General features: G+C 44.6%; 1 protein-coding gene across 1 annotated transcript in view; it reads right to left on the bottom strand.

Annotated features, from left to right (window-relative positions):
• The window catches only part of CALN1 (calneuron 1), a 404,458-nt gene that overhangs the window by 173,993 nt on the left and 203,095 nt on the right, over positions 1-27,370 (bottom strand). Inside the window, exon 4 of the mRNA XM_048224589.2 lies at positions 5,776-5,888. Coding sequence (XP_048080546.1) covers positions 5,776-5,888 — 113 coding nt within the window. The remainder of the gene's footprint in view (positions 1-5,775; positions 5,889-27,370) is intronic.

Genomic DNA, 27,370 nt, shown 5'->3' with positions numbered 1-27,370 from the left:
ATGCAACAAAGGCCTCACATGACTGACTATGATTTCTTCTGTTTCTTGGTTTGCTTGTCCTGCAAGTTTTACCAACAGTCAACCTCGCCAGGTAATCTCCAGTTTTACAGATGAAAAGATTGTAGACATTTAATAGATTCTTGACTAGCTAGGAGCTACATTTTCTTTCCTTAATTTTCATTTTCTGATGATAGAATTAATGCATGCCCACTGTCGAGATTTGGGGAAAATACTCAAAGATGGGATCACTCATCATCTTACCACACATGACAAATCACTGTTCATGTTTTGATACATTTCTTTCCCGTATTTTATGCATAACAGATCTGGATCATAATGCAGCTTTGCGGAGTGCTCCTTTCATATGTCGTGTGTATGGAACATCGAGTGCTCCCAATTGCCCATGAGTCAAGAATTTTAAGCACAGCTCCCTGCTCGTCTCAGCCACGGCCCTGGGGCCAGCCCATAAATGTCCCAAGCAAAAGCCTGGAACCTGGGCTGGGAAGGACTGGTCTTTGGATCAGAGCACAGGTCAGCCAGCAGGAGTTTAGGACCACAGCAGAAATGGAAAGCCAGGGAAGGTCTGAGACCAGAGCAAGGATTTGGGATGGAGGGATGGAGGCCAAGCCTGGAGCGATTCCTGGGGAACAGCTGCAGGTACTTTACCACATCTGCTGTGTATTCTCCCACCAGATGGGGAGGAGTGGACAGCTGGAAAGGAATCCGAGCAGGCCTGGGGTTGGAGAAGTCAGCGTGGCAGCCCTTGATCTGGACCAAATCTGGGGACGAGTGTCCCACGCATGTTTATGTGAGGATAACTTTCAGTGCCTTGGACATTGCACACAGTTGTGAGATAAGCGAGCTATGACAATGACCAGCTTGCGTATGTGTAGACAAGCGAGGCTCAGGACATTCAGGCAATACTCTGGAGCATGCCCAAAACCCAGGGAGCCCCTGTGAGTTTCCTGTTTCTTGACCTCCAGCCTCGGGTGCGTTCCCATACACCCAGCGGCATCCAGTGAATCGATCTGTCTGCTTAAATATTTATGTGTTTTATTTCTTAAGACAGAGAGTCTCAACTAGTGAAGTCTTGATGCATCGGGTTTGGTTGTGATACATAAAAAAACTGATAATGAAGGAGCCTTAGGTGTTTTACCTGTACTTCCAATAAGACAGAAAAATCTCAGCTCTCCCAGCCAAGGCAGGACTCATCTCTCTCTTTCTTCAGAGGGAGAAGAGTTTAGCAGAAGGGTTGGCCGGACCCTGGGGCTGCAAGAGCTGCTCGATATGCCAGGATCCTTGCCACTATCCTCGCCTTACATGCTGTCTGCAAACTCACTGCAGAACAGCTCTGCACGGTGCTGGAGGTCAAGGAGAAAAAAAGTAAAGGGTTGCTCTAGTGACTCAGGTAAGCCTGTGATGCAGGAGCAGGGCTCTGTCCCCTGCCACCAGGGGGCGTCTCCTGTATTGAGGCCACCCCTTCCTGGGTTCAAGTGGAGTCGTGGTGCATAGCAAGAATGAATGGCAGAACAGCAGTGACTTTGAGGACCCCACTTCCCTGCAGGTGCGATCAGCCCAAAACACTGAGCATTCAAACCATCCTGTCCTGAGTCGTAGCCCCTTTCAGCCCTTCCCTGGCCTCCTCTCCACTGTCAACACATACCAAGTCTAAGGCTGACTTTAAGCACCATTTCCCGTCTCCTCCCCAAGTATATCACTGCCATAATGGCAAACACACAGAAACGTGATGAACGAGGGGCAAGAATACAAATTTCCAGCAGTTATTATTTGCTACACAAGAGAGAGGCTCTGAACTGGCTGCCAAGAAATCTTGGAGACTCATACCCAGAGGGCTGCGTACCCGGGGAGGGCAGATACCCCGGGGTATGGCCCTCAGACCATCCTCCTTGGGAAGGAGACTATGTTAGTAGCCAATTACATCCCGCCTTCCCTGATACCAATTTCCTGCACAGAGCCAGGGGCTCGTAAATTTTGGGATGAGTACCAGCTGATAAAAAGCTGCTGTTGCAGAATCCCAGTTGATTTTATTTTCCTCTTGGCACTGTGGGCTAGAACGCCAGTGAGGAGGGAGCACGGGAAAACAGATTTAATTAGCAAGATGAGCCTAGTGCCTGCTAGGATCACTTCTCAGAACACAGAGAACAGCCATGGTCACCGTTTTCCTCTGAGGTAGAAAGAAACCATAAGGCTGGGGAAAACCAAAGGCTGTGGTGCCAATGTCGGGCCAGAAGCTGAAGCCAATTATGGAGTCTCTACCCTTTGCAGTAGCCAGTCTCCAAGATGGCCCCTGATGACCGCTGCCTCTGGCTATTCGCCAGGAGGTGTTCCTTTCCCTCACTGAATAGGGGTGGGCTGTGTACCCAAGAGGATATTCCAGAAATGATGGAGTTTGACTCCCAAGAGGAGGCCATAGACAACACCATAGCTTCTACCTTGTGTTCTCCTGCATCATTTGTTTTGAAGGAAGCCAGCTGCCATGTCATGAAGATACTCGGGCAGCACTATGAAGGGGTCCATGTGGCAAGGTCCTGAGGTCTCCTGCCAACAGCCCACATCACCTTGGCAGCCACATGGGTGAGCCACCTTGAAGCACTTCCTCCAGCCCCAGTCGAGCCTTCAAATGATCACAGCCCCAGCCAGCATCTTGACTGCCACCCCATGACCCTGAGCCGGGACCACTCAGCTAGCTATTTTCAGATTCCTGACCCCCAGAAACCAGGATATTGTACATATTTACTGTTGTTTTATATCACAACCTATGGTGTAATACATTTTGCAGCAAAGAGATCACTCACGCGCCCTGCCAAGAATACTATCCTACCTGTATCTACAAGAAATGGACTTTGTCCCTAGTGGGAAGCCTTGCTCGAGGGTCTTAAGCAAACAATCTTCTCCTTGCTAGAGTATCAGTACCTCCTGATATCAAATCCCCCGCCTGGATATTCAGAGGCAGAAAGCCACCATTCCGCTACTCTTCTTCTTCTTTTTCTTTTTTTTTTTAATAATTTTTATTTTGTTATATTAGTCACCATACAGTACATCCCCAGTTTTTGATGCAATGTTCCACGATTCATTATTTGCGTATAACACCCAGTGCACCATGCAATATGTGCCCTCCTTAATACCCATCACCGGCCTATCTCATTCCCCCACCCCCTCCCCTCTGAAGCCCTCAGTTTGTTTCCCAGAGTCCATAGTCTCTCATGGTTCTCTTCTTCTATATCATCTTCAACCACTGTAGCAAAGTAAACACACGCACGTACACATGCATATACAAACATTCACACACACACAGAGCTTTCTCTTAGACCTGAAAAATCACTCAAGCCCTGGGAAGATGCACTTTCTTCCAGGAAGGACCGGATGCCCTGGATGGTTTAAGTACCATTTATTCACGCTGTCTCTGAACAGACAGATGGAGGGGGGCAGTGTGGGAGGGTACAGCTGACTACTGAGAATTGATAGATGTCTCTGTTCTCCTTTGCTAGTCATAAAATTCTGAGCTGTATGAGGACCCGCAGGAGAGGAAAGCCACTCCCACAGCGTCCATGCATTTCTGCATTCATTTAAATATTTCAGAATGGAATTTTCCTCTTTTATTTGCTTTTCCCATCCTGTTTGTCTCCCCGGGTGAGGAAGAGGGTCTTTAATAAGGCAAAAACAGAGAATTTGTGAGCATAATAGCATTCCAAATTATGCTAGAGGCAGTCAAGATAGAGAAATATTTCCTTGCTGTGTAGGTGTTCAACTATGAAGAACCTGGAAGGTTCATGAAGCTTCTCTTTCAGGTGTAGATTAAATACCTGGAGCTCCCTGCCCTCCAGGATGGGGGTCAGGAAGAATGTTCAGAGCCTAGCAGGCATGTAGCATTCTTCCAGGCTCCAGGGGGCCATGAAGGCAGAGGCAAAGGGTAGAGAGAGCACTCAGAGTGGGGAATAAAGCACAGCAGAGAAGAAAGAAATCAGGCAGAGAAAGAACTCTGGAATGTTCATTCAGAGTGGATCTGTATGGGCTGAAACACGGCCTGGTGAGAAACAACGTTCCCCCATCTTCTTAACTATGTATTCATTTTTTATTACTGCCAAGGGCCTCTACCTGTCTGTCCTTCCAAGTGTTGAATCACACCTGAAAGGTTACATAAGCCATGACATATTCTTGTCATATGGCAGGTAGAACCACGGAGGTCCTTCTCTGGGGAGAGTCAGGGCTTCGGGAGGCAGTTTGGGGACACAATCTGGTGTCTCTCTCTCCCCTGCCCCCTGGATGCCCTCCAGAACCAGGTCCTGCCTCTCCGCTCACCTTCATTTATGCGACTTCTCTTGATGAGCTCATCCTTGCCTATGATTTCACCCACCAGCTCTGATGGATACTAAATCTGGATTTCCAGCCTGGCCTCTCATCTGTGATCCACCCCTGTGTACAGCTGGGCAAGGACTTGCCTCCCTCTCTTAGTTGTCTGACCCTCACCTTACACTCAACATGCCTAACTTAGAATTCAATGCCATACAAAGATTTCTTTTCTCCATGACCTTATCTTTGTCATCCGGGGACCTTGGGATCATCTCAAGTCTTCTCTTTGCTCAGGTCCTAAAACCATTCTGCCAGTGAGGCCTGAGGTCTTTCCCTTCAAACTATACCTTCATCATGGTCAATGACTAACCTGTGCTCACTGCCTCCACTCTATTCAAACCCATCATGACAAGCCTGGAACATTCCTTTGTCACTTCCTGCCATATTTCAAAGTTTGAAGCAAGTGCCCCCATTTCCCCAAGTCTTATCTGACCCCTCAAGATCACATCTGTCTCCTTTCTGGAACTGCTATTCATTCTATCCAAAAAATAGTTATTGAGGATCTATTGTGTACAACGGGTGAGGAGCTGAGGATGCTAACAAATGATTAGTTTAGTAACTATCATACCAAAAATCTCTTCTGTGTTTTTCTCTCTTAAGAGTGTTTCCCCAACCAAATTCTTAAATAGCCAGGACTATGCCTTCAATGTCTTTTGTGAAACCCACAGTGACAGACTACAGGGCACATAACGCATTCTTACCGCGTGCTTATTAGTTACATGCAAGATGGGTAGCAGGGTAAGACTAGAGATACATGTCAACTGCAATGTTTACCTAGATTAGAGAATTATCTTTGGTTAAGAAAAAAAAAACACATCAAGAAATTAAAGAAACCACACTGTATGGGAGTGGTGTTTTACACGTATAACCAACAATTCAGTTTAACTTGGCAAATTATTTCACTCAAATTTTAAAAAGAGTGGTTGCTAACCCATTTCCCAAATTTCATCATCATGAACTGATAGTCACTTATTAAGACTAAAGAACTAATATAAAAATGATTCACAGAACCTTAATCATTTGAACATAGATATTTGAAGTGTCCTAAGAGATTTTACGAGACAGAAATAGGAGCAGGTTGAGAAGCATCGAACACGAATTCTTGCTTTTGTCAATCAGAAGTGAAGGAACATCATTTCCCCAAAATGTAAAACTGTTTCTGGTACAGAGAAAAATTAGGGCGATAGTTTCTTCATCCAAACCTTAAATGAGTACGGTTTTGATCCTTTGATCAGAGGATCTAATATGGACCTCTACTTAGACATCAGGTTCAAGGAACGTATGTCACTCTAGCCCAGAAGAGATCTTCACATGCTGAACACAAGCTCAAGAATTCGGAGTCAAATGTTAGTTCCAGGCACATGTCTACTGTCAAATTTAATCTTTAAAAAAATTCGTACTCACCTGCCAGAATATGCTATCTATTGTGTTTCCAAGAAAACCATCGCGACCTTCTGAAGACACCAGTTTGGGGCCAAGAATTGTCATGAATTCATCAAAGTCCACCTGGCCATCTCCTGGAAGGAGCAAATATAAACGTGAGTTGAAATGTTATTGAAATTGACCTACTGCACCCAATGAAATAAACATCACCATGCTTTTTCTTCTTGGCATGACCTCAATCAATGAAGAGCTGGTGGCATCACTGAAAATTGTCCAACATTCTTAAAATACCAAGGTGAACACAAGAAACTGGCAATATTTGTACATCCAATACCACATATTCCTAATTATTTGCCAGGATTTCCATATCTAGAGGCCCAACCAGCACCCCCCCCCCACTTAAAGAGCCACCCTCACACCTGCTGTATCTTCTGGACCTCAAATTGTCTACTGTCCACATGACGGAAATTACAGCTTCATCCCCATCCCTTCCTTCATCCTTTCACTCACACATAAATTGAGACATCAAGTCTTTCACCTCTTCCACACCTGTGCCTCATCTATCTTCCTTGTTCATTCAATCACTACTCCCTTTCCAAAGACTGTGGTGGGAAAATGTTCTCAAGAATTACTGTACCCATTTATGATGACCACATTACTAGCAGAGTGGCTGTCTACTCTCACACTCTCACCTCCACACTGTCTCCCATACAGTGGTTTACCCCCCCCAAAAGCATAACTGATGATGCTTTATATACGTAATGGCATCTTTGACCAAAAATAAGGAAACCACTTCAGGATGGCATTCAAGTCCCACTATCCCTTTCGCTGCCTTTTGCTCCCCACCGCTGCACAAAATGCCATGCTTTTTCTGAACGTCATGCCTCTGTACATGCTGTTCCCTGCATCCAGGATGCCTTCCCTGACTTCACTGCCTGAGGAACATCATCTCGTTCTCTGAGATGGAACTTATATATCATGTTCCCCTTTTGTTTTTCTTTCTGACCTTCACTTCACTAGACAGAGTTGTCTCTCCATCTACCCTCACGTACATCTATCATAGAACTTATCAGCCTGTATCTCAGGTCGCTGATCTGCATGACTATTTCCCACCTGCCCTGTGAGCTCTGCAAGGTCCGGGACCCAGGCTGAAACGTCCTTGTATATATTCCATACAATGGCGGGCACTCAGTATGACTTGCAGAATGAATGAATGATACCTCTCTCTTGTTTTTTCTTTGCTCAGTTCCGCATCTTTCATGCTAGATCTGACACTGACCAAAAGGTGAACTTGAGACAACTCAGACAAAAAACAGACCTTCAGGGTACTGTCCGAGCCTCAGTGACTCATCAGCGTGGCATTCTGCACCCAGAGGGCGTCTCCACCAAGAGCTCACCACATGTTAGCCCAGCTGGTGCGGACGGCCCAGGTGTCTGCACACAAGTCCAAAGTACACACACATCAATCCACTCCCAGAGCGCAACCGCCTTCAAAGAGCCCTCGTTCAAAACCTATTTCAAAAAGCTGAGCAGATGTCATCATCAAGATGCCAATAATTCAGAAAAAGAAGTCCAGAAACACATTGCAGTGTAGATTAAAAAAAAAAAAAAAAAAAAAAGACAACCCAAGGGGGTAAGGGAGGAGTGACAAGTCAGTGGGAAAGGAAAGATTTAGCACCAAATGGGTGGGGCAGTCACTGGGCTACTGGAGGACACTGGGTTGCCCCTCACCATTCAACAGGATAGAGGCATCTAAAATTCCACCCTCAAAAATAAATAATTAATTAATTAATTAAATTCCACCCTCACTGGTCATCATGAGAAGGCTAATCAAGCAACAGTGAGGCACCATCTTGCATCTCAAATTAGCAAATACTTCCAGAAAGAATACTGCTCAATGATGGTAGAGATACAGAGAAGAGATAGGCTCTCGTATGCCTTCCGGGTACACTCATCCCGGATACTGACTGACAGTACTGAAGATTCTTTAATACGCTGATTTCTTTTGACCTAATAACTTCGCTTTTTTAAGAAAAATACAAGGTAAGGAAACTATCTTAAATGCAGACCAATACATTTGCCCCACAATAGTCATCCAGTATTCGTGAAAGTGGGAAATTGGAAGCTGTAGGAAAGGGAGAAGGGCCCAGGCTTCCTGGCATTCGCACTGAGCCAGCTCCACGTGGCTCCAAGTCTCAGACAGATGCACGCTTGTTAAACACCTGCACTGACCCTCGACTCACCCCAAATCACCCTCGCTCATCTGCGGCTAGGTGGCCAAAACATCTCAGACTAGAATATGCATTCTCTATAGAAATAGTATCACCCTCAATGAGGTGAAAATGGGTTCCTGGGAGACAAACAATCTTAGATATTACAACGGTCTGTGGTTCTCCTCGGGCCACGGTACATAAACAAATGTACAATATTTCTGTGCTATTAAAATTTCATAGGGTAAGGCAACTAGGGAAACCAGTGTCTTAAAAGGCTCCTGGTAGTGGGTGGCTCTGAAAAAGAAGAAGGTGATGGAGGAGAGGGGGGAAGAGGAAGAAGAGGAGGAGGAAGAGGAGGGGGAGGAGGAGGGAGGTCCAGAAACAGTGGACAAGAAAAAGCCCCAAGTACTGTAGCTCCCCATCTCCAGCCGTCCCTCTGGAATGTTGTCCTATAAGCAGTGGGCATCACCCCACATGTCTGTCCTCCATGGCAACATCTAACAGTTCACAAAGGCTACGAAGCTCAAGGGCATGGATCACTTTTCAAGAAGCCCTAATGAGACCAAACTGGGTCACTCAAGCTCCTGGCTATAGTGTAGCAAGTACTGCTTTCGCTCAGTTTCTACTGCACCCAATGAAATAAACATCACTGTGCTTTTCTTCTTGGCATGACCCCAAACAATGAAGAGCTGGTAGCATCACTGAAAATTGTCCAACATTCTTGGCAGACTCTCAGGAGTCTAATGGGGGTGGTCCATAGGATGTAGCAGAACCCCTGATTCTCAAAGCCAGGAGAACAGGGCTGTCTTTGAACAGTCTACCTTCCAGGTAGGAGGAGAGAGACCACCCACCTCTCCGAAAACCCCTCCCCCCCAGGGTTCTGGGAGCAAAGCGGTGTAGAACTGGTATATTTCAAGGGTCCAAATGGGGCTGCTGTCAAAGTCATCAGGGAGTGTTCACAGATGGTGCCCTTGGCTGAGAACACCAAAGCCAAAGCTGAGAAGCAGAAATGATGGCCCCCGTGAGGGGCACAGGCCATTCACTACTCAAATCCTTGGCCAGATAGAAAGTTCTGGGAACGGGGTGCTCAGGGCCCTATGGGCAGTGCCAACTGCAGTCAGTGCAGAGCACAGGTGTCTCAGCACAGACTTTCTGTGACTTTGAAGAAAGGTCCAGGTCATGGGAGAATTTGCTTCTTGCTATTTAATAGCGGACATTTGGAACCCCAGATTTTTTTGTGATCAAAATACGATCCCCCCCTGCTTTTTTTTTTTTTAAGTGTTATGGAGCAAAGGGAGATCGATTCCAGCAGACCCACAGTTGCAGAAATAGTTAGGTGGGGCCCCCACACCTCTCTTGGCATTTTCTCAGCTCTGGCTCCTGAATATGCGTGTACACAGAACATTTTCTGCAGACCTGCTGTAAATGGAGACTCCGCGTCCTAATGCATAGCTCAACCCCAGGCCAACCAGTAGGACAAGGTTCTATTCAGATTTAGACTAGAAAACAGCTCTCTTCAGCAGATCCCAGTTTAACGGACAAACAGAACTGGGAACACCCCATAAGCTACCGACGCTGCTCCCGGAAGTGGGGCCCCCATGTCTCCACCCCCTTGCTCCATCTACCCTGGGAGAAATGAGACGAATAGAATCTCAGAGGGAGATTTTTCATTAAGTCCCTTATAAGAAAACCATTCCCAGGCAGAAGCAAGTTCTGAAAAGTCTGATGCCGATCCACATATCTAGCTTTGACTGAGTGCGCACAATATGGCCGGCATTCCTTACAGGAACACCCATACACTAGTTCACGGAAGCCTTCCAGCAGCCCATGTTACAGATGGGAAAACTGAGGCACAGAGAGGTTCCGTAGCTTGCAGAAACACACAGGGAGCAGAGCTGGCATTCCAAGCTGGGAGTGGATTGCTGTGTGTGCACTTTGACTATCTGTGGGCAGACACTTGCACCTCCTCGGGGGAAGCAGGGTCATGGCTGGGCTCTGTCTGGAACACTCTTTCCCCTGACCCCGGTATCGCCTGGCTGGGGTGCTACGGCTGCCTGGGATATAGGGGCAAAGTGAAATTGAAATTGCTCCCTCTGGTCTACCTGTTGGGCCTCAGGTCACCCATTAGAGGTCTTTCTTCATCACTTAGAAGAGTCATACTAAGTCATCAGAAGGATTTATTGAACATGTGCTGTGTGTCAGACTCTGAGCTCAGGGGCTTATCATTTGTCTCATTCTACCCCAGCATTATGAACAGCTTCTCCTCTTCTACACTTTACCCACGAGAAAACGTAGGCGGGAAGGGGTTAAAAGTAACTAGGTTGTGGCCACACAGCTAGTATGTGCCAGCCAAGAGACTCCGCTTGGGACCTCGACACTAGCCTCCACGTTGTCCCAGCTCCCCTCCCTGTGCATCAGAGACGCTAACATAAGCCCCAGCACAGGCTCGTTATCTGTCTACAAACTTTGAGAGCGCAATATGTCTTCCTATCCGGCCACTTAGGAAGGAATTTAGTGGGAAATTGGGTGAGATGGCCTCCAGGGGCTTGAATACAGATGACCATGGCCTAAAAGCCATTTCGTCCCCAAATTGCCATTCTGCCTGCAGTCTCGGGGTCTCAGTGATTCTCCTTGGGTGGTCAATTCCCAGAGGACCCAGGCCTCTCACATACAATCCTCCAGGCATCCGAAACCCCTTCCACTAAAAAGAATTGCTCTAATAAACAAGGCCTGGCACGGTGACATCAGACTGCCATTCTGGATTCTCATGCCCCCAGAGACAAAGGTGGGCAGCTTCCCAGACCTGCCACGTTTCAAGGATTGTAGCAGACTCAGAATACAAAACATTTGGTTAATTTGTTTTATGAATCTCGGGCAAGCAAGTGCAGCATGGGAGGGTGGCATTCACTCCTACCTGGCCTCTTCCTCCCTCCTCAAGCTTCCAAATATCATGATCCACTTAGCAAGACGTGCAGGAAGCCAACCTGCTAAGGACCATGTCTTGTTGCTTCCCACTGCCGTGTAAGTCAAATGAATGCCCTTGAACTAGGGCAGGAAGCTGTGGGAGGGCCAGGATTACACAACAGGCATTAGGACCAACCAGCCGACATGCTCACAATGAGGTGAGATAATAATAAATATAATAAATAAAGACCCCTGGCTTTCTGGTGGTCTCTCTCTCCACTGGGATGCTATCAGCCCTCATTGGTCCTCAAGGCAACTCCACACTGACTGCTCCTTTGCCCCTGGGTTAGGCACTCTTTCCAACGCAGTCCAGCTATCTCTGCTTGGCTACCCAAATCAGACAGCAGCTCCAGCTTCAGCCCAGGCCTGTAGGAGTTTCATTATGTGGCACAAACACCAGCCCCTATATTCTCCAAACTCCAGCAAACACAGGTCAATCTCTATAAATGGCTCTCTGGAAACATCTTTTGCTCAAACTGAATGAGAAATACCTCCTCCCCACTCCAGGAAGGTTAGTAAAAGCTCAGAGCCCACCATCAACTCTCTCCAATGCAATTCTTTTGCTTAATACATCAAACTCAACTTCTTTTAAAGTGTTAAGGACTGAAATGTGTCCCCTCCAAAACTTGTATGTTGCAGGCTCTAACCCGCATTAGGACTATATTCGGAGAAAGGGCCTTTAAGGAGGTCACTAAGGTTAAATGCAGTCATAAAGGTGGGCCCTGATCCAATGGGACTGGTATCCTTACAAGAAAAGGAAGAGGCACCAGGAGAGCATGCTCAGGGGAAAGGCCATGAGAAGACACAGCAGGAAGGCAACCAGCTGTCTACATGACAATGACAGGGTTCCCACCAGACACCCATCCTGCCAAGAACCTTGATCTCAATCACCCTAGAACTGAGAGAAATAAGCTTCTGTTCTTTAAGCCCCCTGGACTGTGGTATTTTGTTCTAGTAGCCTGGGCTAACACAGTGGGCTCTTGGAAAACTTGGCGTGTACAGTACTGTTCCTGTGTTTGGGGGCTTAAAATAGAAAGGTAAGAGTACCTTTTTGATATCTTACACCCTACGTAAGAGGGAGGAGGAGAAGGGAACTGGAAAGGAAGAGTCTGAGAGCAGAACCAAGAAAGAGAGAGAGGGGACCTGGAAATCAAGGGAGACGTTCAATAAGGGGCAGGCAGTTAGTGTCCAGTGACATGAAATGCTACAGAGGGCCATGTAGGGTGACTGCTGAGAAAGGGACCACGTATGGCTCATCACTGGACCTGCGGTGGTGGTGACAAAACCCATGCCCTGGCCCTGACAACAGCATCTGAATTTTTACATAGAAGGGGCTCAGGAGCAGCAACCTGCTTGGAAGAGGGGATATATATTGGAGATCTCAAGACCCACCCCCAAGTTCAGTGGCTTGCTAAGAGGACTCCCAGGACAGCATATAGCTTTACTCTTGACTATGATTTATTACTGCAAAAGAATATAAAAGCACAATCATCAGGGAGGAAAGATGCATGGGGTGAGGTCTGGAGGAAACCAGGAACCAGCTTCCAGAATCCTCTCCCAGTGAAGTCAACAGGACATGCTTATCAACTTTCCCAGCATTGATTAGTGGCAACATGTGTGAAATCCTGTCTACTGGGAAAGCTCCTTAGAGTCCCAGTGTTGAAGGTTTTTACTGGGGGCTGGTCAGGTAGGCGCTCTGTGCCTGTCATGTATTAACATTCAAGACTCCCAGAAGGAAAGCAGGTGTTCAGCATAAACTATATTGTATACACAAACAGTTTGGGCACAGTGAGCCACTCTTGATCCACTCTAAGTGTGATGGAATCCCTCCCCAGATCCAATTTCCCAGACACTACCCAAGGGTTAGCCTTGCAAGCAGGACTTTCTAAGGGTAGCCCGCCTGTGTTAGCCCTTTCTGCACTCAGAAGTTCTTGAGTCACTGAGCCAAAGCCACAGAAATTTACCAAAATCAACATTTCCAGCTTGAGTAAGAAAAGATGCTGGCTTCTCATGATTCAGAGCTCCTAACATAGATATTGCATCTGCTGGAGACACAGGTAGGGCCTTCCTAGATCTGAGATGCTTGATTCTGCAGCACCATGATGTGGCCATTACTTTGACAGGCCTAGCACTGTCTCTTCATTCACTGCTTCTATGCATGGAATTTTATACCCATCAAGCTCTTCTAGTTCCTTTTTTAAAAAGCTTGATTGATTGATTGATTGATTGATTGATTTGAGAGAGAGCCTGAGCAGGGGGAGGGAGCAGAAGGAGAGGGAGAAGCAGACTCCCTGCTGAGCAGGGAGCCCAATGTGGGGCTCGATCCCAGGACCCCAAAATCATGACCTGAGCCAAAGGCAGATGCTTAACGGACTAAGCCACCCAGGCACCCCTCCTAGAACCATCCCATCCTCACCCCATTGGTAAAAGCAGAACTGAGGCCCAGATAACCCAGAGCAGTGTGCCTGCCTCCAGCAAGCCAGCATCTGGAAGGGCAGTTTCCCATGGGAGCTGAACCCCAAGCACAAAGTTTTTACATATATTAGATAATATAGGGAAATGAAAATTGAAAAAGATGCTTTCGTTTACACTTTACATTAAAATGGGAAATATCAATTGACCATAACAGAATAAGAAAGTCAAGGGTGTGAATATGGTGGACATCACCACCGTCATCCTGGAAATTTGTGTTCAGGTGGGAAGGAAGAGGAGGAATGATATGTGCGGTGTGATATCTCATTGTAGTTTTGATTTGCATTTCCCTGAGCATCAGTGACGTTGAGCATCTTTTCATGTCTGTGGACCATCTGTATGTCTTCTTTAGAAAAATGCCTATTCATGTTTTTTGCCCATTTTTAATTAGATTATTCATTTTTGGAGTGTTGAGTTATATAAGTTCTTTGTGTATTTTGGATACTAACCCTTATCAGATATGTCATTTGCAAATATCTTCTCCCATTCTGTAGGTTGCTTTTTACTTTTGTTGATTGTTTCCTTTGCTGCACAGAAGCTTTTTATTTTGATGAAGTCCCAATAGTTTAGTTTTGCTTTTGTTTCCCTTACCTCAGGAGGCTTATCTAGAAAGAAGTTGCTAAGACTGATGTCAAAGCAGTTACTGCCTGTGCTCTCTTCTAGGATTTTGATGGTTTCCTGTCTCACATTTGGGTTTTTATCCATTTTGAATTTATTTTTATGTATGGTGTAAGAAAGTGGTCCAGTTTCATACTTCTGCATGTTGCTGTCCAGTTTTCCCAACGGCATTTTTTAAAGATTTTATTTATTTGAGAGAGAAGCAGGGGGGAGGGAGAGGGAGAGAATCTCCAGCAGACTCCGTGCTGAGCAGAGTCTGATGCAGGGCTCGATCTCACAACCCCGAGATCATGACGTGAGCCAAAACCAAGCGTTGGAGGCTAAGCAACTGAGCCACCCGGGTTCCCCCAACACCATTTTTTGAAGAGACTGTCTTTTTCCCATTGGATATTCTTTCCTGCTCTGTGGAAGATTAATTGGCCACATAGTTGTGGGTTTATTTCTGGGTCTTCTATTCTGTTCCATTGATCTATGTGTCTATTCTTAGGCCAGCACCATACTGTTTTGATCAGTACAGTTTTGTACTATAACTTGGAGTCTTGAATTGTGATGCCTCCACATTTGCTTTTCTTTTTCAAGGTTGCTTTGGCTATTCAGGGTCTTTTGCGGTTCCACACAAATTGTAGGATTGTGTGTTCTAACTGTGAAAAATGCTGTTGGTGTTTTGATAGGGATTGCTTTAAATGTGTAGATTGCTTTGGGTAGTATAGACATTTTAACAATGTTGTTCTTCTAATCCATGAGCATGGGATGTCTTTCCATTTCTTGTGTCGTCTGCAATTTCTTTCATCGGTGTTATAGTTTTCAGAGTACAGGTCTTACGTCTCTTTGGTTAGGTTTATTCCTAAGTATCTTATTGCTTTTGGTGCAATTGTAAATGGAATGGATTCTTTAATTTCTTTTTCTGCTGCTCCATTATTGGTGTATAGAAATGCAACAGATTTCAGGGTGCCTGGGTGGCTCAGTCGATTAAGCATCTGACTTCGGATGAGGTCATGATCTCAGTGTCCTGGGATGGAGCCTTGTGTCAGGCTCCTCACTCAGTGGGGAGTCTGCTTGTGTCCCTCTCCCTCTGCCCCTCACTCATGGGCATCTTCTCTCTTTCTCTCTCAAAAAAATAAAAATAAAAAAAAAATCTTTAAAAAAAAAAAGAAATGCAACAGATTTCTGTATATTGATTTCAAATCCTGCAACTTTACTAAATTCATTTATCAGTTCTAGTGGTTTTTCAGTGGAGTTTTTCAGCTGTGAAGCTAGTGCTTTTATTAAAAAGGGGTAATTTCTCAGTACTGATTTAAGTAAAGATTGAAAAGAAATGGAATAAGATTTAAGAAATTATAAAGTAATCCTAATAAAATACTTGAACAGCTTCTCAAATAGGAATAATTGCATTAGTTTTTTCATGTTGTTGAGAAATAATATTCCTCATGTCATATAAACTGTTCCAGGATAAAGCAGAGAGGAAAAGTCAATGTAACTCTGATACCAAAATACACAAAAGGAAAACAACGGACAAACTTCACTTACGGATACGTATAAAAATCCTGAAGCCTGAACTAGAAAATCTAATTTAAAATATACCAAAAGCACAGCTTATCATAGCCAGGTATAGATTCTTGCAGGACTTGAGTACAATTTACTATTAGTGAAATCAATTAATATGATAAATCAAATCAATAGATACAACTTTTAAAAGTGCTGATCTCTATGGATCCAAGTAAAACACAATATTCATCCGGGACTTTTTAAATTGGGCAAAGAAAAATACTTCCTTAAAAAAGTAAGAGTGATCTATCTTAAGACAACAGCACACATCCTCACACTTAGGAAGAATCCCCATTCAGCTAAGCGAGGGCCGGGGATGCTTGCTATCATTTTTATTCTAATTGTTCCCAATGTACCGGCCAACAATACGACACGAAATAGAAGTAAAAAATATGACCACAGGAATGGAGAAAACAAGATGATCACCATTTGGAGGCAGTGTGATTGTCTAGGAAAAACAAAAGACACAACTGTTGTTCTGGGGAGTGTAGTAACAGTGGCGAGATACAGACAAACGTTTAGAAAATCAATAGTTTTCTTGTGTGGCAGCAATAACCATTTAGATCTTTTAACAGAACAGAAGAGCCAAGGGACTTCTGGAGAAGGCAGCAGCAGGGGCTCCTAATCCATTGTCCCCCCAACCTCCTGGCAAGTCCCCTCGCTGTGGGAACAGGCTTGGGCAGGTGGGGGCGCCCAAAGGGCAGGTGGAAGGAAGGTGGAGGGAGGGTGGAGAGGGTCTGCCTGCCTCCCCTGTGAGGCCCCTAGAGAAAGGGCCACACCTGTTCACTCTAGCAGGTTGGTGGGTGGTTCCTGACCGCACTGACTCCCAAACGCTTGGGGAAAATCTGCTCTGTGGGCTGGGATCTCCCTGCTCCTGGTGGGGGAGCTCCCCCTGGAGAAGGGCTACCGCCCAGAGGCTCAGTGGAAGAGAGGCACCTGTTCTCTGCTCAGCCACAAGATGGAAATCGTGGGGGGGTGGGGCCTCTACCTGTGTGTTTCCTACTGCCCAAGAGGCCCTTGGTAGAGGAGGGCAGAAAACTATAGGCAAAGAAATTGCAGCTCACTTCACAGAGATGTGGTGACAAGAGGGAGGGGACCCAACAGCCTTTGGGGCCCTTGGCTTCCCCTGAACTACAATGGGAGGAGGAAGAATTTAAGAGGAGAAAGAAAACAGAAGGGAAGGAAGTCTGAGCCCTCAAAGAGTGAAATCAGAAGACAGAAAGGCTCTCAGGGACTAAAAAGCTTGACTTCCAAAGACACAAATTCACAGACACACTGGAATAGTGGGTGGTAAGTGTGGAACGCCAAGGAGCAGCTCAGGTGACTTCACCTGAGAAGGACAGGGATTCCAGAGAAAGAACAGAACAGATGAGTACCTGGGATTCCGTGAATTAACTCGCTTAACTGTCAAGGCACACTTATGGGAGGGGTCTTACTATTTCACAACTCAAATCAGCAAGCAGAAACCAGGAGAGGTGATGCCCTGTGTGCAGTGGCCAGGCCTGAGCCGGCTGGGGTCTGAAGGCTGGCCCTCTGACTCTAGGGTTCTCGATTTTAATCACAAAGCCAGCAGTGGTTAACCCGCTGTGATTAAACACACAATAGAGCAAATGACCATTATCCAAAGAGAAAAATCTCTCTAATCACACAGAAATGACAAAATAACCAGGAATAAATTTGAAAGTGATATGTAGGACTCATATGAAGAAACCTGAACAACTTTAGTGAGATACTGAAAAAGCCTTTCGGGGGCACCTGGTGGGCTCAGTCGGAAGGGCTTGCAACTCTTGATCTCGGTGTCGTGGGTTCAAGCCCTATGCTGGGGGTAGAGATAGCTTAAATAAATAAATATAAAAAACAAACTTTTTAAAAAAAGACTTTAAAGAAAATGGCATACAGTACTATCCTTCTTGATGGAAAAATTACTGTAAAGATTTCCCAAATTAATTTAGATGTTTAATGCAATTTCAAAAAAAAATCCCTATGGAATTTTTTTGGGAAGTTTCCCAATGACTAGTAAGGTCATCTGGAGGAATGAACAGGCCAAGAAAAGCTTTAAAAATAATTAAGAGCAGTAATGCTATATCTAATAATAAAATGAATTACAGAACCATAATAATGAAAAAAAGTACTGATGTCAGAATGGACAGGAGATAAAACAGCACTGTCCAGAATTAAGTCCTGGTAAATACAAATAATATACAGAAACAACTGAGTAGAAAAAAGGCTTCCTTGTCAAATGGCATTGGGAAGAGGAGCATTTGGAAAGAAAAACCCATTCTGCTCCTCACTTATCTTACTGTAAAACACAAAACACATAAATTAGAATTTATAGGTAAAACAAGAAAAAAACTTTTCTAAGCTGAAAATCAATAAAAGAAAAGCAGAAAAGTAAAGATGCATAGAGTTGCCAACATACTCTGTATGTCAAAGATGTCAGGAACTAAATTTAATATTTAGCTATAAACTAGGAAAACTGTCCGCAATGAATATGGGAACGGGGTACTACTCTTCAAATACAAAGGAACTCATTAAGGCATAAATGCTAGAGGATGTGAAGAGATAATTCACAAAGGAAAAATACAAATGTTAAACATGTGGAAAATGTTCAACTTCAAGAGTGTGCAAATAAATGCAAATTAAAGCAATAATGAGATAGCATTTCCCACATCCCCAGGATGCAAAGATTGTATTTTTAAGTGAGAAGACTTGAGTTTGCTGAGACTTCACGTTCCCATTGATGGGAACAGGCGTTGCAGAGCCTTTCTGGATACTTCATTTGGCAACACCATTGAGATACAAGGTTCCTTTTTAATATTATTTTCATTTAATTCAGTAATTCCTTTTCTGGACTCTGTCCTAAGAACTTCATCAGAAACTTGGAGAGAAAACCCTGCACCATGTTGTTTGTCATGGGGTTATTCATAATGGTGAAAAATGGAAAAGAATACAGAATATAAATATGCAATTAAAAATCAACCTACCGCCCAGAGATAGCATTGCAGCATTTTCTTCTAAGCAAGTAAATACAATTATTGAAGTAATATGTTCCTGTCCTTTCTATGTGACGTTCTATGGTGAACATTTCCCACGTTATTAAAAATCTGTAAAACGTAATTTAAAAGCCCCCTACCACTCTACAGAGAGCTATAGTGTCCCATCGGTCCCCTATTTTTGGAAGACCTGATTGTTTCTATAACAGCATGTCATGTGGCTGTAATAAAACAGTTAAGTTATTTCTCTTTTTTAATGGGGTAAGTGTCCATATGAAATGGTTCTTCAGGGTTCACGGTTCTGCTGGACCGCGAGTATCGCTGAATCTTGAGGACATCTTCTGTGGTCATATACTCCAGCTTTCCAAATTAAACAGAAGTAAGAGGCTTCTCGGCACCAACCCATCTTGTACAGAATGTTTTACGACCACCACCCATATCATTTCACGTGAAATTAGAATTGTATAGAAAATTGCCCTTCTGAGGTCCTATTGCCATAACACATATTAAGAAAAAAATCACAACACATTGAATATCTATACAGGCTACACATCTCATCCCAATGAGTCCCTGGATGATGGTAAGTTCAACGGTTCTACCTTCGGTAATTATTAGCTCGCTTGAGTGCAAAGTAGGAGTAAATACTGTGTGCTGGGGCTGCGGGGGCTGCTCAAGACTACAACCCCCCGAAATCTTGAGAGCACCCCCAGCGGGTGTGTCTGTAACACTGTGTCCACACACAGTGTTAGGGGGTTAGGGCTTTGAAAGATGACTTCTGCACTGAAATCGTTGAAAATCACCCAATTCCCCATGGGAAAAAATAATGCGTTGTCCCATGTAGATGACAGGCACTGGTCACACTGAGAAACACTGGAACACAAGGACCACTCAGGCGCAAAAGCTCTGCCATCCTGCATGAAACAAACAGAAGTTGAAAACAGACCGCCCCTGGAACTGTCTGGCTTGAAAACCCGGCTGTCCACAGGGGGGAATATAATCACTTTTACATGTTTCCATTTCACTGAAGAGTCGAGGTTTTCAATGAGGACTTAGACCTAAATGTTACGCTTCCTATATTATGAATATCCAATTTCATTTATATATATATATATATATATATATATATATATATAATATTTTATTTATTTATTAGAGAGAGAGAGACAGCATAAGAGGGAACACAAGCAGGGGGAGTGGGAGAGGGAGAAGCAGGCTTCCCGCTGAGCAGGGAGCCCAATGTGGGGCTCGATCCCAGGACCCTGGGATCATGACCTGAGCCGAAGGCAGACGCTTAACGGCTGAGCCACGCAGGTGCCCGTTTCATTTATATTTTTTTAAATGGAGACTTCAGGGGTGTATGAAACAGCTTTAAAAAAATTCTAGGATATACAAGACATGCAGAATTTCTTTCTTTGAAATGGTCTCTTAAAAAAAGTCTTCATCAAGGAAAATGAAGGAACCAATCTATGGTCCGCAGGATCTTTCTCAGTACCTTCCTTCCCCGAGAACTAGACCTCCCACCCTAGGTCAGGAGGGACACTTCCTTCTGACAGTCACCCTTCTCTTCCTTAGCAATGTCACTGAAGGGCTGTGCGGAAGAGCAATGAACAGACTGAACCGAAACTCCTAATGTGACCGCACTCAGGGAGCTCCCTAAGGATTCCCGCATTGACAGAAGCTTCCCGAGAAGAAAAATCCAGTAAAGTCAGGACGTTAAGTTAAATTTAAAGGAAACAGTTTGGTGATTAGTTTACTCTGAAGTCTGATGATAAGAAAACAAATCGAATTGTAATAGATTCCAGAGCGTAGCTATCAAGATTGAGAAGGCGGTCAATCACGGACCCCGGTGTTCATAGGGTGCTGACTGTGAAAGGCTCATAACAGCTGATATCCCTATTTCCGGGGGGTCCTGGGGCATTCGCTCTGTATTTTAGAGATACCCAATTCTCCATAGCTCGGGTACAGCGACTTCATTTGTGATATGACATTCAATTAACCACTTAGGCTGAAGAAAACTGTTGTGAAATTTCTCTAAGAGTTTCTGGTTACGGGTGGATGGAACAACGTTCCCCCCTATCTCTTGCACCGAATATGGCTATGAAATGCAGACAGAGAGCGTGGAGCAGCTATTTGAAGATTCTGAGAAGAAACAGAAGCAGGGGAATTGGGGAAGAAGACCTGAATTTGAAGCACGACCAAACCAGCAAAGAGTTTACTATATTTTTTCCTCTGGCGTTCCCAAGCCAGAAGCACTGCGGTGTGCAGCCTGGAAGTGGGCATTGGTGTGGACAGCAGGAGTTCCAGGAAAGCCTCTAATTCTGACTTCAGCTTGGGAAAGGGGTCTGCCAATGCTCAGAGAGAGGGAGGGAAATACTTAATGTGTTGTTTTGTTTTGTTTTCATTTCTTCAGTCCCTCAGGCCCAATCCATAGTAACCTGTAGGCACTGAGAAACTCTGAGGGAGAAGAACCTCCCCTCCACTAAGAGGAGCCTTTGTCTCAGGAAGGGGAGAACCCCTGATGCTTTTTTTCTCTTTCTTTTCTCCTGTCATTTGGACCAAGACGCTGGCACAGTCATGGAAACTGTGGAGCGGAATGGGACAAATAGAGCCCCATATTTCTGGCTGCAGGGATAAAAATGACAAGAACTGGAAAGGATCAGGAAGATCTGGGAGAGTGAAGAGCTTGGCAGAGCCATCCCATAATATTGTTTATGAAATCCTGGGCTCGCCCACAAGCTGCTCATGCAGGTGACCCTAAAGAGAAGCCCATAGACTTGGAACAGGAAAACAGGACTGACTGCTGCTCAGGTCCCAGGATGGCCAGTGGGTGGTACACAAGCAGAATAGACCTGAACTGCAAGGCAAAGGATTTGAAAACTGAACCGTCATTGGCACCACAACCCAGAGAAAGCTGGTCAGAATTTGTGGCTTAAGCCCAATCAAATCAACTGCCTGCTTAAACGAGAATATCAACATTCTCCACGGGATTTTTAAAAGGCTGGGAGTCTCATAACATAATATTCAAAATGTCCAGGGTATCATACAAAATTGTTCAGCATATGAAGAACCAGGAAAGTCTGAACCTGCATTAGAAAACACAATCTGCAAATGCCAATGACACATATGTTAGAAGTAGCGGGGGGGGGGGAGCTTTCACAAAACCCCTATAGAGATAGTGCAATGAGTGAGGGCAAACACTCTTGAGAGCAATGTAAAGACAGAATGTTTCAACAAAGAAATAGACGATATAAATAAAAATCTAACTGATAATTTAAAACTGTAAAAAAAAAAAGAGCCAATGACAACACCAAGATCTCTAGAGATAAGTTCAAGTAGAAAATGGGAAAGATAGAAGAGTTAATGAACTGGTACACAGATCAATAAAAATTATGAGTCCTTCCCCTCTCCTCTACTGTGATTACTGTCCATTCTATCAGAGTCCCAACAGGAGACGAGAAAGGCTACAGAGAGGGCGCCTGGGTGGCTCTCGGTCGGTTAGTGTCCAACTCTTGGTTTCGACTCAGGTCATGATCTGAGCCCTGCAGCAGCTCCATGCTCAGTGCAGAGTCTGCTTGGGATTCTTTTCCCCGCCCTTTGCTCCTTCCCCCACCCACACTCTCTCTCATGTGTTCCCTCTTTCTCTAAAATAAATAAATGAATAAGCTTTTTAATTTTTTATTTTTATTTATTTTTTGATGTAAAGTTCGATGATTCATTAGTTGCGTATAACACCCAGTGCACCATGCAATACGTGCCCTCCTTACTACCCATTACCGGCCTATCCCATTCCCCCACCCCCCTCCCCTCTGAAGCCCTCAGTTAATAAATAAACTCTTTTTTAAAAAGGCTACAGAGAGGAACAAAATACGCAAGAGAATAATGACTGAAAATTTCCCAACTTTGTGGACAAAAATTAACAACCAGGTTCAAGAAATTCAGTGAATTCCAAATAGAACAAATCTCAAAAAACAAAAACACCAAAAACGAAAACAAAAAGACACCTGCCCAGATACACCATAACCAAATTTCTGATGAGTAAAGACAAAGAAAAAAATTCCAGAAAGCAGCCAAAAAAAAGGGAGCATTATCAGTAGAGAAGCAATGATTCAAACAACTAGATTTCTCATCACGAGACACGGAGCCCAGGTGGAAATGAAACAACAGACTTAACGAGCTAAGAAAAGAACAGTCAACCCAATTCTAGATCCAGTGAAAATATCCCTCAGGAATGGAAGTATAACGAAGAAATTTTCCAATGAAGAAAAGCAGAGAAAGTCATTGTCAAAAGACCTACTCTAACATAATGTTTAAAGGAACTTCCTCAGAGAGAAAAAGATTCTGGGGGGGAAACTTAGAACATCAGGAAGGAAGGAACGGTAAATATCTGGGTAAATACAATAGCCTATTCTTGTCCCATCTTGTTCTTTAAAAATGCTTGATGGGCTAAAAACAAAAATTGGAACATGTCTGATGGGGCTGTCAATGTAGGTGGAGATATACCAACTCTGAGCAAGAATGGACAAAGGCAATGGACTGGTTCCTCCACACAAAACTCACCGCAGACGAAAGACATAATGATATAAGCCAAATAGTCCCATTGAAGAGATTATAGTCATAATTTAAAACTTTCTGAAAAAGAAATCTGAGGCCCAGATGGCTTCATTGGCAAATTCTACCAAACATTTGAAGAAGAAATAATACCAATTCTACACAATCTCTTCCAGAAAACAAAAGAGGAGGAACACTTCTTATTTTATGAGGCTGACATTACCCTGATACCAAAAACAGTCAAAGACATTCAAGAAAAACAACAAACAACAAAAAACAAACCAAACAACTAGAGCCGAATATCTGCCATGAATTTAGACACAAAGGGAAAACAGATGTTTTGGCAGGATCACGCTGTTCTATATGTATTAGTAGTTACAGCAATCTACATATGTGTTAAAATTCATTGAACTGCATGTTAATTACAAATCAAAATTAAAAAAAATAAATCAGAGGCAATAGCTTTCCGACTGCATGAACTGGCGGGGTTGACCATCTGCAGAACCATATAATAATCTTTCAAAATGGTGTGACAATCAATGCACTATAAAGGAAGAGAGTTGGGGGTCTCTTGGAAGAAGCTGTCCTCTCTCTTAAAAGGGGACACACTTTGCTTGGCTGTTGTGCTGTGAAGATGGGGCATTTGCAGACGTCTTGCATCCACGAGGAGAAGCCAACAGAACTGTAGAGTTGTAACTTAAAATTCGACATCTTTTTTTTTCTTTTAAGATTTTATTTATTTACTTATTTGAGAGAGAGAGAGAGAGAGAGAGAGACAGAGCACAAGCAGGATAGAGCTGCCAAGGGAGAGGGAGAAGCAGACCTCCTGCTGAGCAGGAAACCCGAGGCGGGACTCGATCCCAGGACCCCCAGGCCATGACCCGAGCCGAAGGCAGACGCTCAACTGACTGAGCCACCCAGGCGCCCCTAAAACTCTGACATCTCGAGTGGCTGAATTACCCAGCTGGGAACTCAACCTACCTCCAGACTTAACAGGAGAGTCAATAAAGCTACGCCATTTTATATAGATATGGCTGAAAAAGTCCACCTTGGATGGTATACCTGAATGTATATTTGAATTACTGTGCCCAGCTTTTAAAGAACAGTTGGATACATGCCTTCTTCATAGCAAATAAGAAAAAAAAATGTTTTACTCTACGAGATTCTATGAACCGTCAAGGTGCAATTGAACCTTTTACCGAGAAAACTATTCAGCACCAATTAGGGTAATATAAAACGAATCGCTTTTGGCAGGCACTTTTGTTCGCCAGATGGGCAATTCTAAACAACTCTATTAGATTGGCTAACTCGGCCAGCCAGGTGGGGAAGGGTTCTGTGGCCAGCTCATCCTGAGAGGTATGGTGATGTAATCCCACTGAACACTGTGTATTTTGCAATAACTGTATTATTTCAACACAGGAAGGGGTGTTTGCAAATCCCGGCATCAACTCTTCTAACACAATTTCATCTCCTTCGAGCTCCATGATGCAGGACTCCTAGCTGGCCACCTGAGTTCCTGCTCGGGCGTTTAGCTGATCCCAAACTCGTTTTTGGAAAAAAAAAAAAATCCTGACCCTGTTGCTATGTGGTTCTGGGGCCACTCCATTTAAGCACAAACAGACATCCGGCTATTACATTTTAAAGATCTTTGTAACTTACACATTTGGATTAAAAAAAAAAAAAAGGAAAAAAAGCAAAACCATGAACCACCTCTAAATCAACAACCCAACATACCCTCAAATCTTGACTATCAATCTCAGCTTTTTTTTTTAAGATTTTATTTATTTATTTGACAGAGAGAGACAGCCAGCAAGGGAGGGAACACAAGCAGGGGGAGTGGGAAAGGAAGAAGCAGGCTCCCAGTGGGGCAGGGAGCCCGATGTGGGGCTCGATCCCAGGACCCTGGAATCACGCCCTAAGCTGAAGGCACACGCTTAACGACCAAGCCACCCAGGCGCCCCTCAATCTCAGCTCTTCACTACTAGTTCTGAGGTGCCCTCCCACACAGTCCAATCACCTGGGGACTGCCGGAAGTGTTGGCAGTTATGGGTGTCCTTACTTCACATCAAACTGCTTCCACAGCAGTGGCTTCCCCCCAGTCACCTTTGTTCCAGTCAGGAGGTCACCCAGAACGTTTGACTCTTCTTCAGCATGACAGCCCTTCAAATATTAAGTGACAACCTAAAATGTTTGAAGACAACCATCACGTCTCCACAGAATCTTCTCTCTAGAGCAAGGGTTCCCAGTCCCATCCATGACTCATTAGAGAACATGACCCAGAGTCTGGCTGGGATCCTGGCTCTCTCCTCCATGGGTGTTCTATGGGATCTTAAGGTCAAGAGGCCAGAACTGAACCCCATACTCCATCTGTGGTCTAAGCAGCAAGGAGAGAGGGAAGAAGGATTTCCCTTGTCATGACACCATATCCGTGGCAGCACAGTCTAGAAGTAAAACTGTGTTGTTGACAGTCCCGTTGGCCTGTGGATGCACGTCGAGCCTCGTGCTGATGGTCGACCACCTCTTGTCATGTTTTTCATCTCCTACTCTTGTAGAGTCGGTTGTTTAGACGCCAGGGCAAGACCTTACAATTGTTTCTGATAAATCGCAGCTTGCTGGATTCAGCCTAATTGTTCTGGCCTGTCAAGATCTTTTTGGATCCTAATTCCATCATGCACTTGCTTCAGCAAATCACTGCTAAAATTATGAAGCAGAAGAAAGCTGGAGACAAAGCCCTGTGGCGTGTTACTGGGAGCCTTCCCTGGAGCATGGTTATTCACCTGGTTATAAATCTACCTAATTTCGTAGCATCCAGTCTTGACTTTTCCATCTTGTCCTTCAGAACTTTTTATATACTAAAAGTAAATTGGTCAAATGCCTTGGTGCAAACCAGGTACCCCCCCTGTAGGGTAGCTATTTGCCCCATTTTTCAGTACATATGTCCTTTTTTCAAGAAAGGCAAAGGTTTCCAGGGACCAACCATCCTTTTCTGCTTACTGTTGTATAACCAAATATAACTATGCATGAGTTGATCCGCCCTTGGTGACAGTCACTCTGTGAGTTTTAACAGAGATTCGAATCTTCACTAGAAACCACACAATTATGATGGAATTCTGTAATTTGACTTCTGCAAAGGCCAGGGAGTGCCAGAAGTCAGGAAGGACCAACCTTTGGGAGGCCCCCTTCTAGGGCACTGTTTTGTCCTGGGGAGCTGATGAACATAGAAACTTTTTAAGGAATCCTAAGGGTCATATGGATGCCGTAGTTGTGGAAAGGGGCGGGAGGTCTCAGTATCCGAGGAGCTCAGGTTCAGAGAGCTCCAGGAGCCTATTTCCGAAGGACTCCCACCAGAGGGAAAGAGCTAGAGCCCTGTCAGCATTAGAGCCACAGCTTTATTGGTCACTTTGATAACACGATATATACATGATAATACGAGCTGACCCCTTCTGACTACCTATGTGACAGGCACCTGTTTTAAGACATTTAAATACCCGTTTCACTTAATCCTCAACCCTATGAAGTAGGTACTATTTTCATCTCCTCATGTCACAAGTAAGAAAATGAGGCAGAGAGAAGTTAAGAGCCCCCAAAGAGGGAACTATTTAAGCACTTACTCCCCCAAGGAAGACTAGTCTGAAATGGAACGACAGGGGTGCCTGGGTGGCTCAGTTGGTTAAGCATCTGCCTTCAGCTCAGGTCATGATCCCAGGGTCCTAGGATCGAGCCCCTCTCCCTCTGCCCCCCCTCCCCCTGCTCGTGCTCTCTCTCAAATAAATAAATCTAAAAATCTGAAATGGAAGGACAGGCTACTTCTATGTTTTGGTCCAGTAATGGGGACAGGAAAATAGAGGAGAAATTCAAGCTGAGCCTGACATCTAGAGACAAAATGGGTTCCTTCACTTCCTTTTCCATGGCTCTCCTGAGCTTCCAAAACACTCTAGAGAGTAGCATTTTGTACAGAAAAGTAAAAAAAAAAAAAACTGTATCAGGTCTCTCTGCCCCCCAAAAGAGTACAGGGGAATTAGCTAATAAATTGCTTTGCTAGGGTGAAGTTAGCACGGGGTGCCCAGGGATATACTGAATGGCCTGCCTCTACCAGGTGTCCATGACAAGCACGCTGTCAACACAGGCCCTGGTCCAGCAAAGGTGACCTCAGGCCACCTTCTGCTGCCTCCCTAATCTGCATCAAGTGGCAAAGACAAACCAGGGGTCAAAGGCAAAGCAAAGCAGCTGATTCTATCCCATCTCACAAACCGTGGAGTAATC

The sequence above is a fragment of the Ursus arctos genome, unplaced genomic scaffold (genome assembly GCF_023065955.2).
Source record: "Ursus arctos isolate Adak ecotype North America unplaced genomic scaffold, UrsArc2.0 scaffold_2, whole genome shotgun sequence".
Classification (NCBI taxonomy): Eukaryota; Metazoa; Chordata; class Mammalia; order Carnivora; family Ursidae; genus Ursus; species Ursus arctos.
The sequence above is the reverse complement of the archived record's forward strand: the minus strand, read 5'-3'. Positions and strand labels throughout refer to the sequence as shown.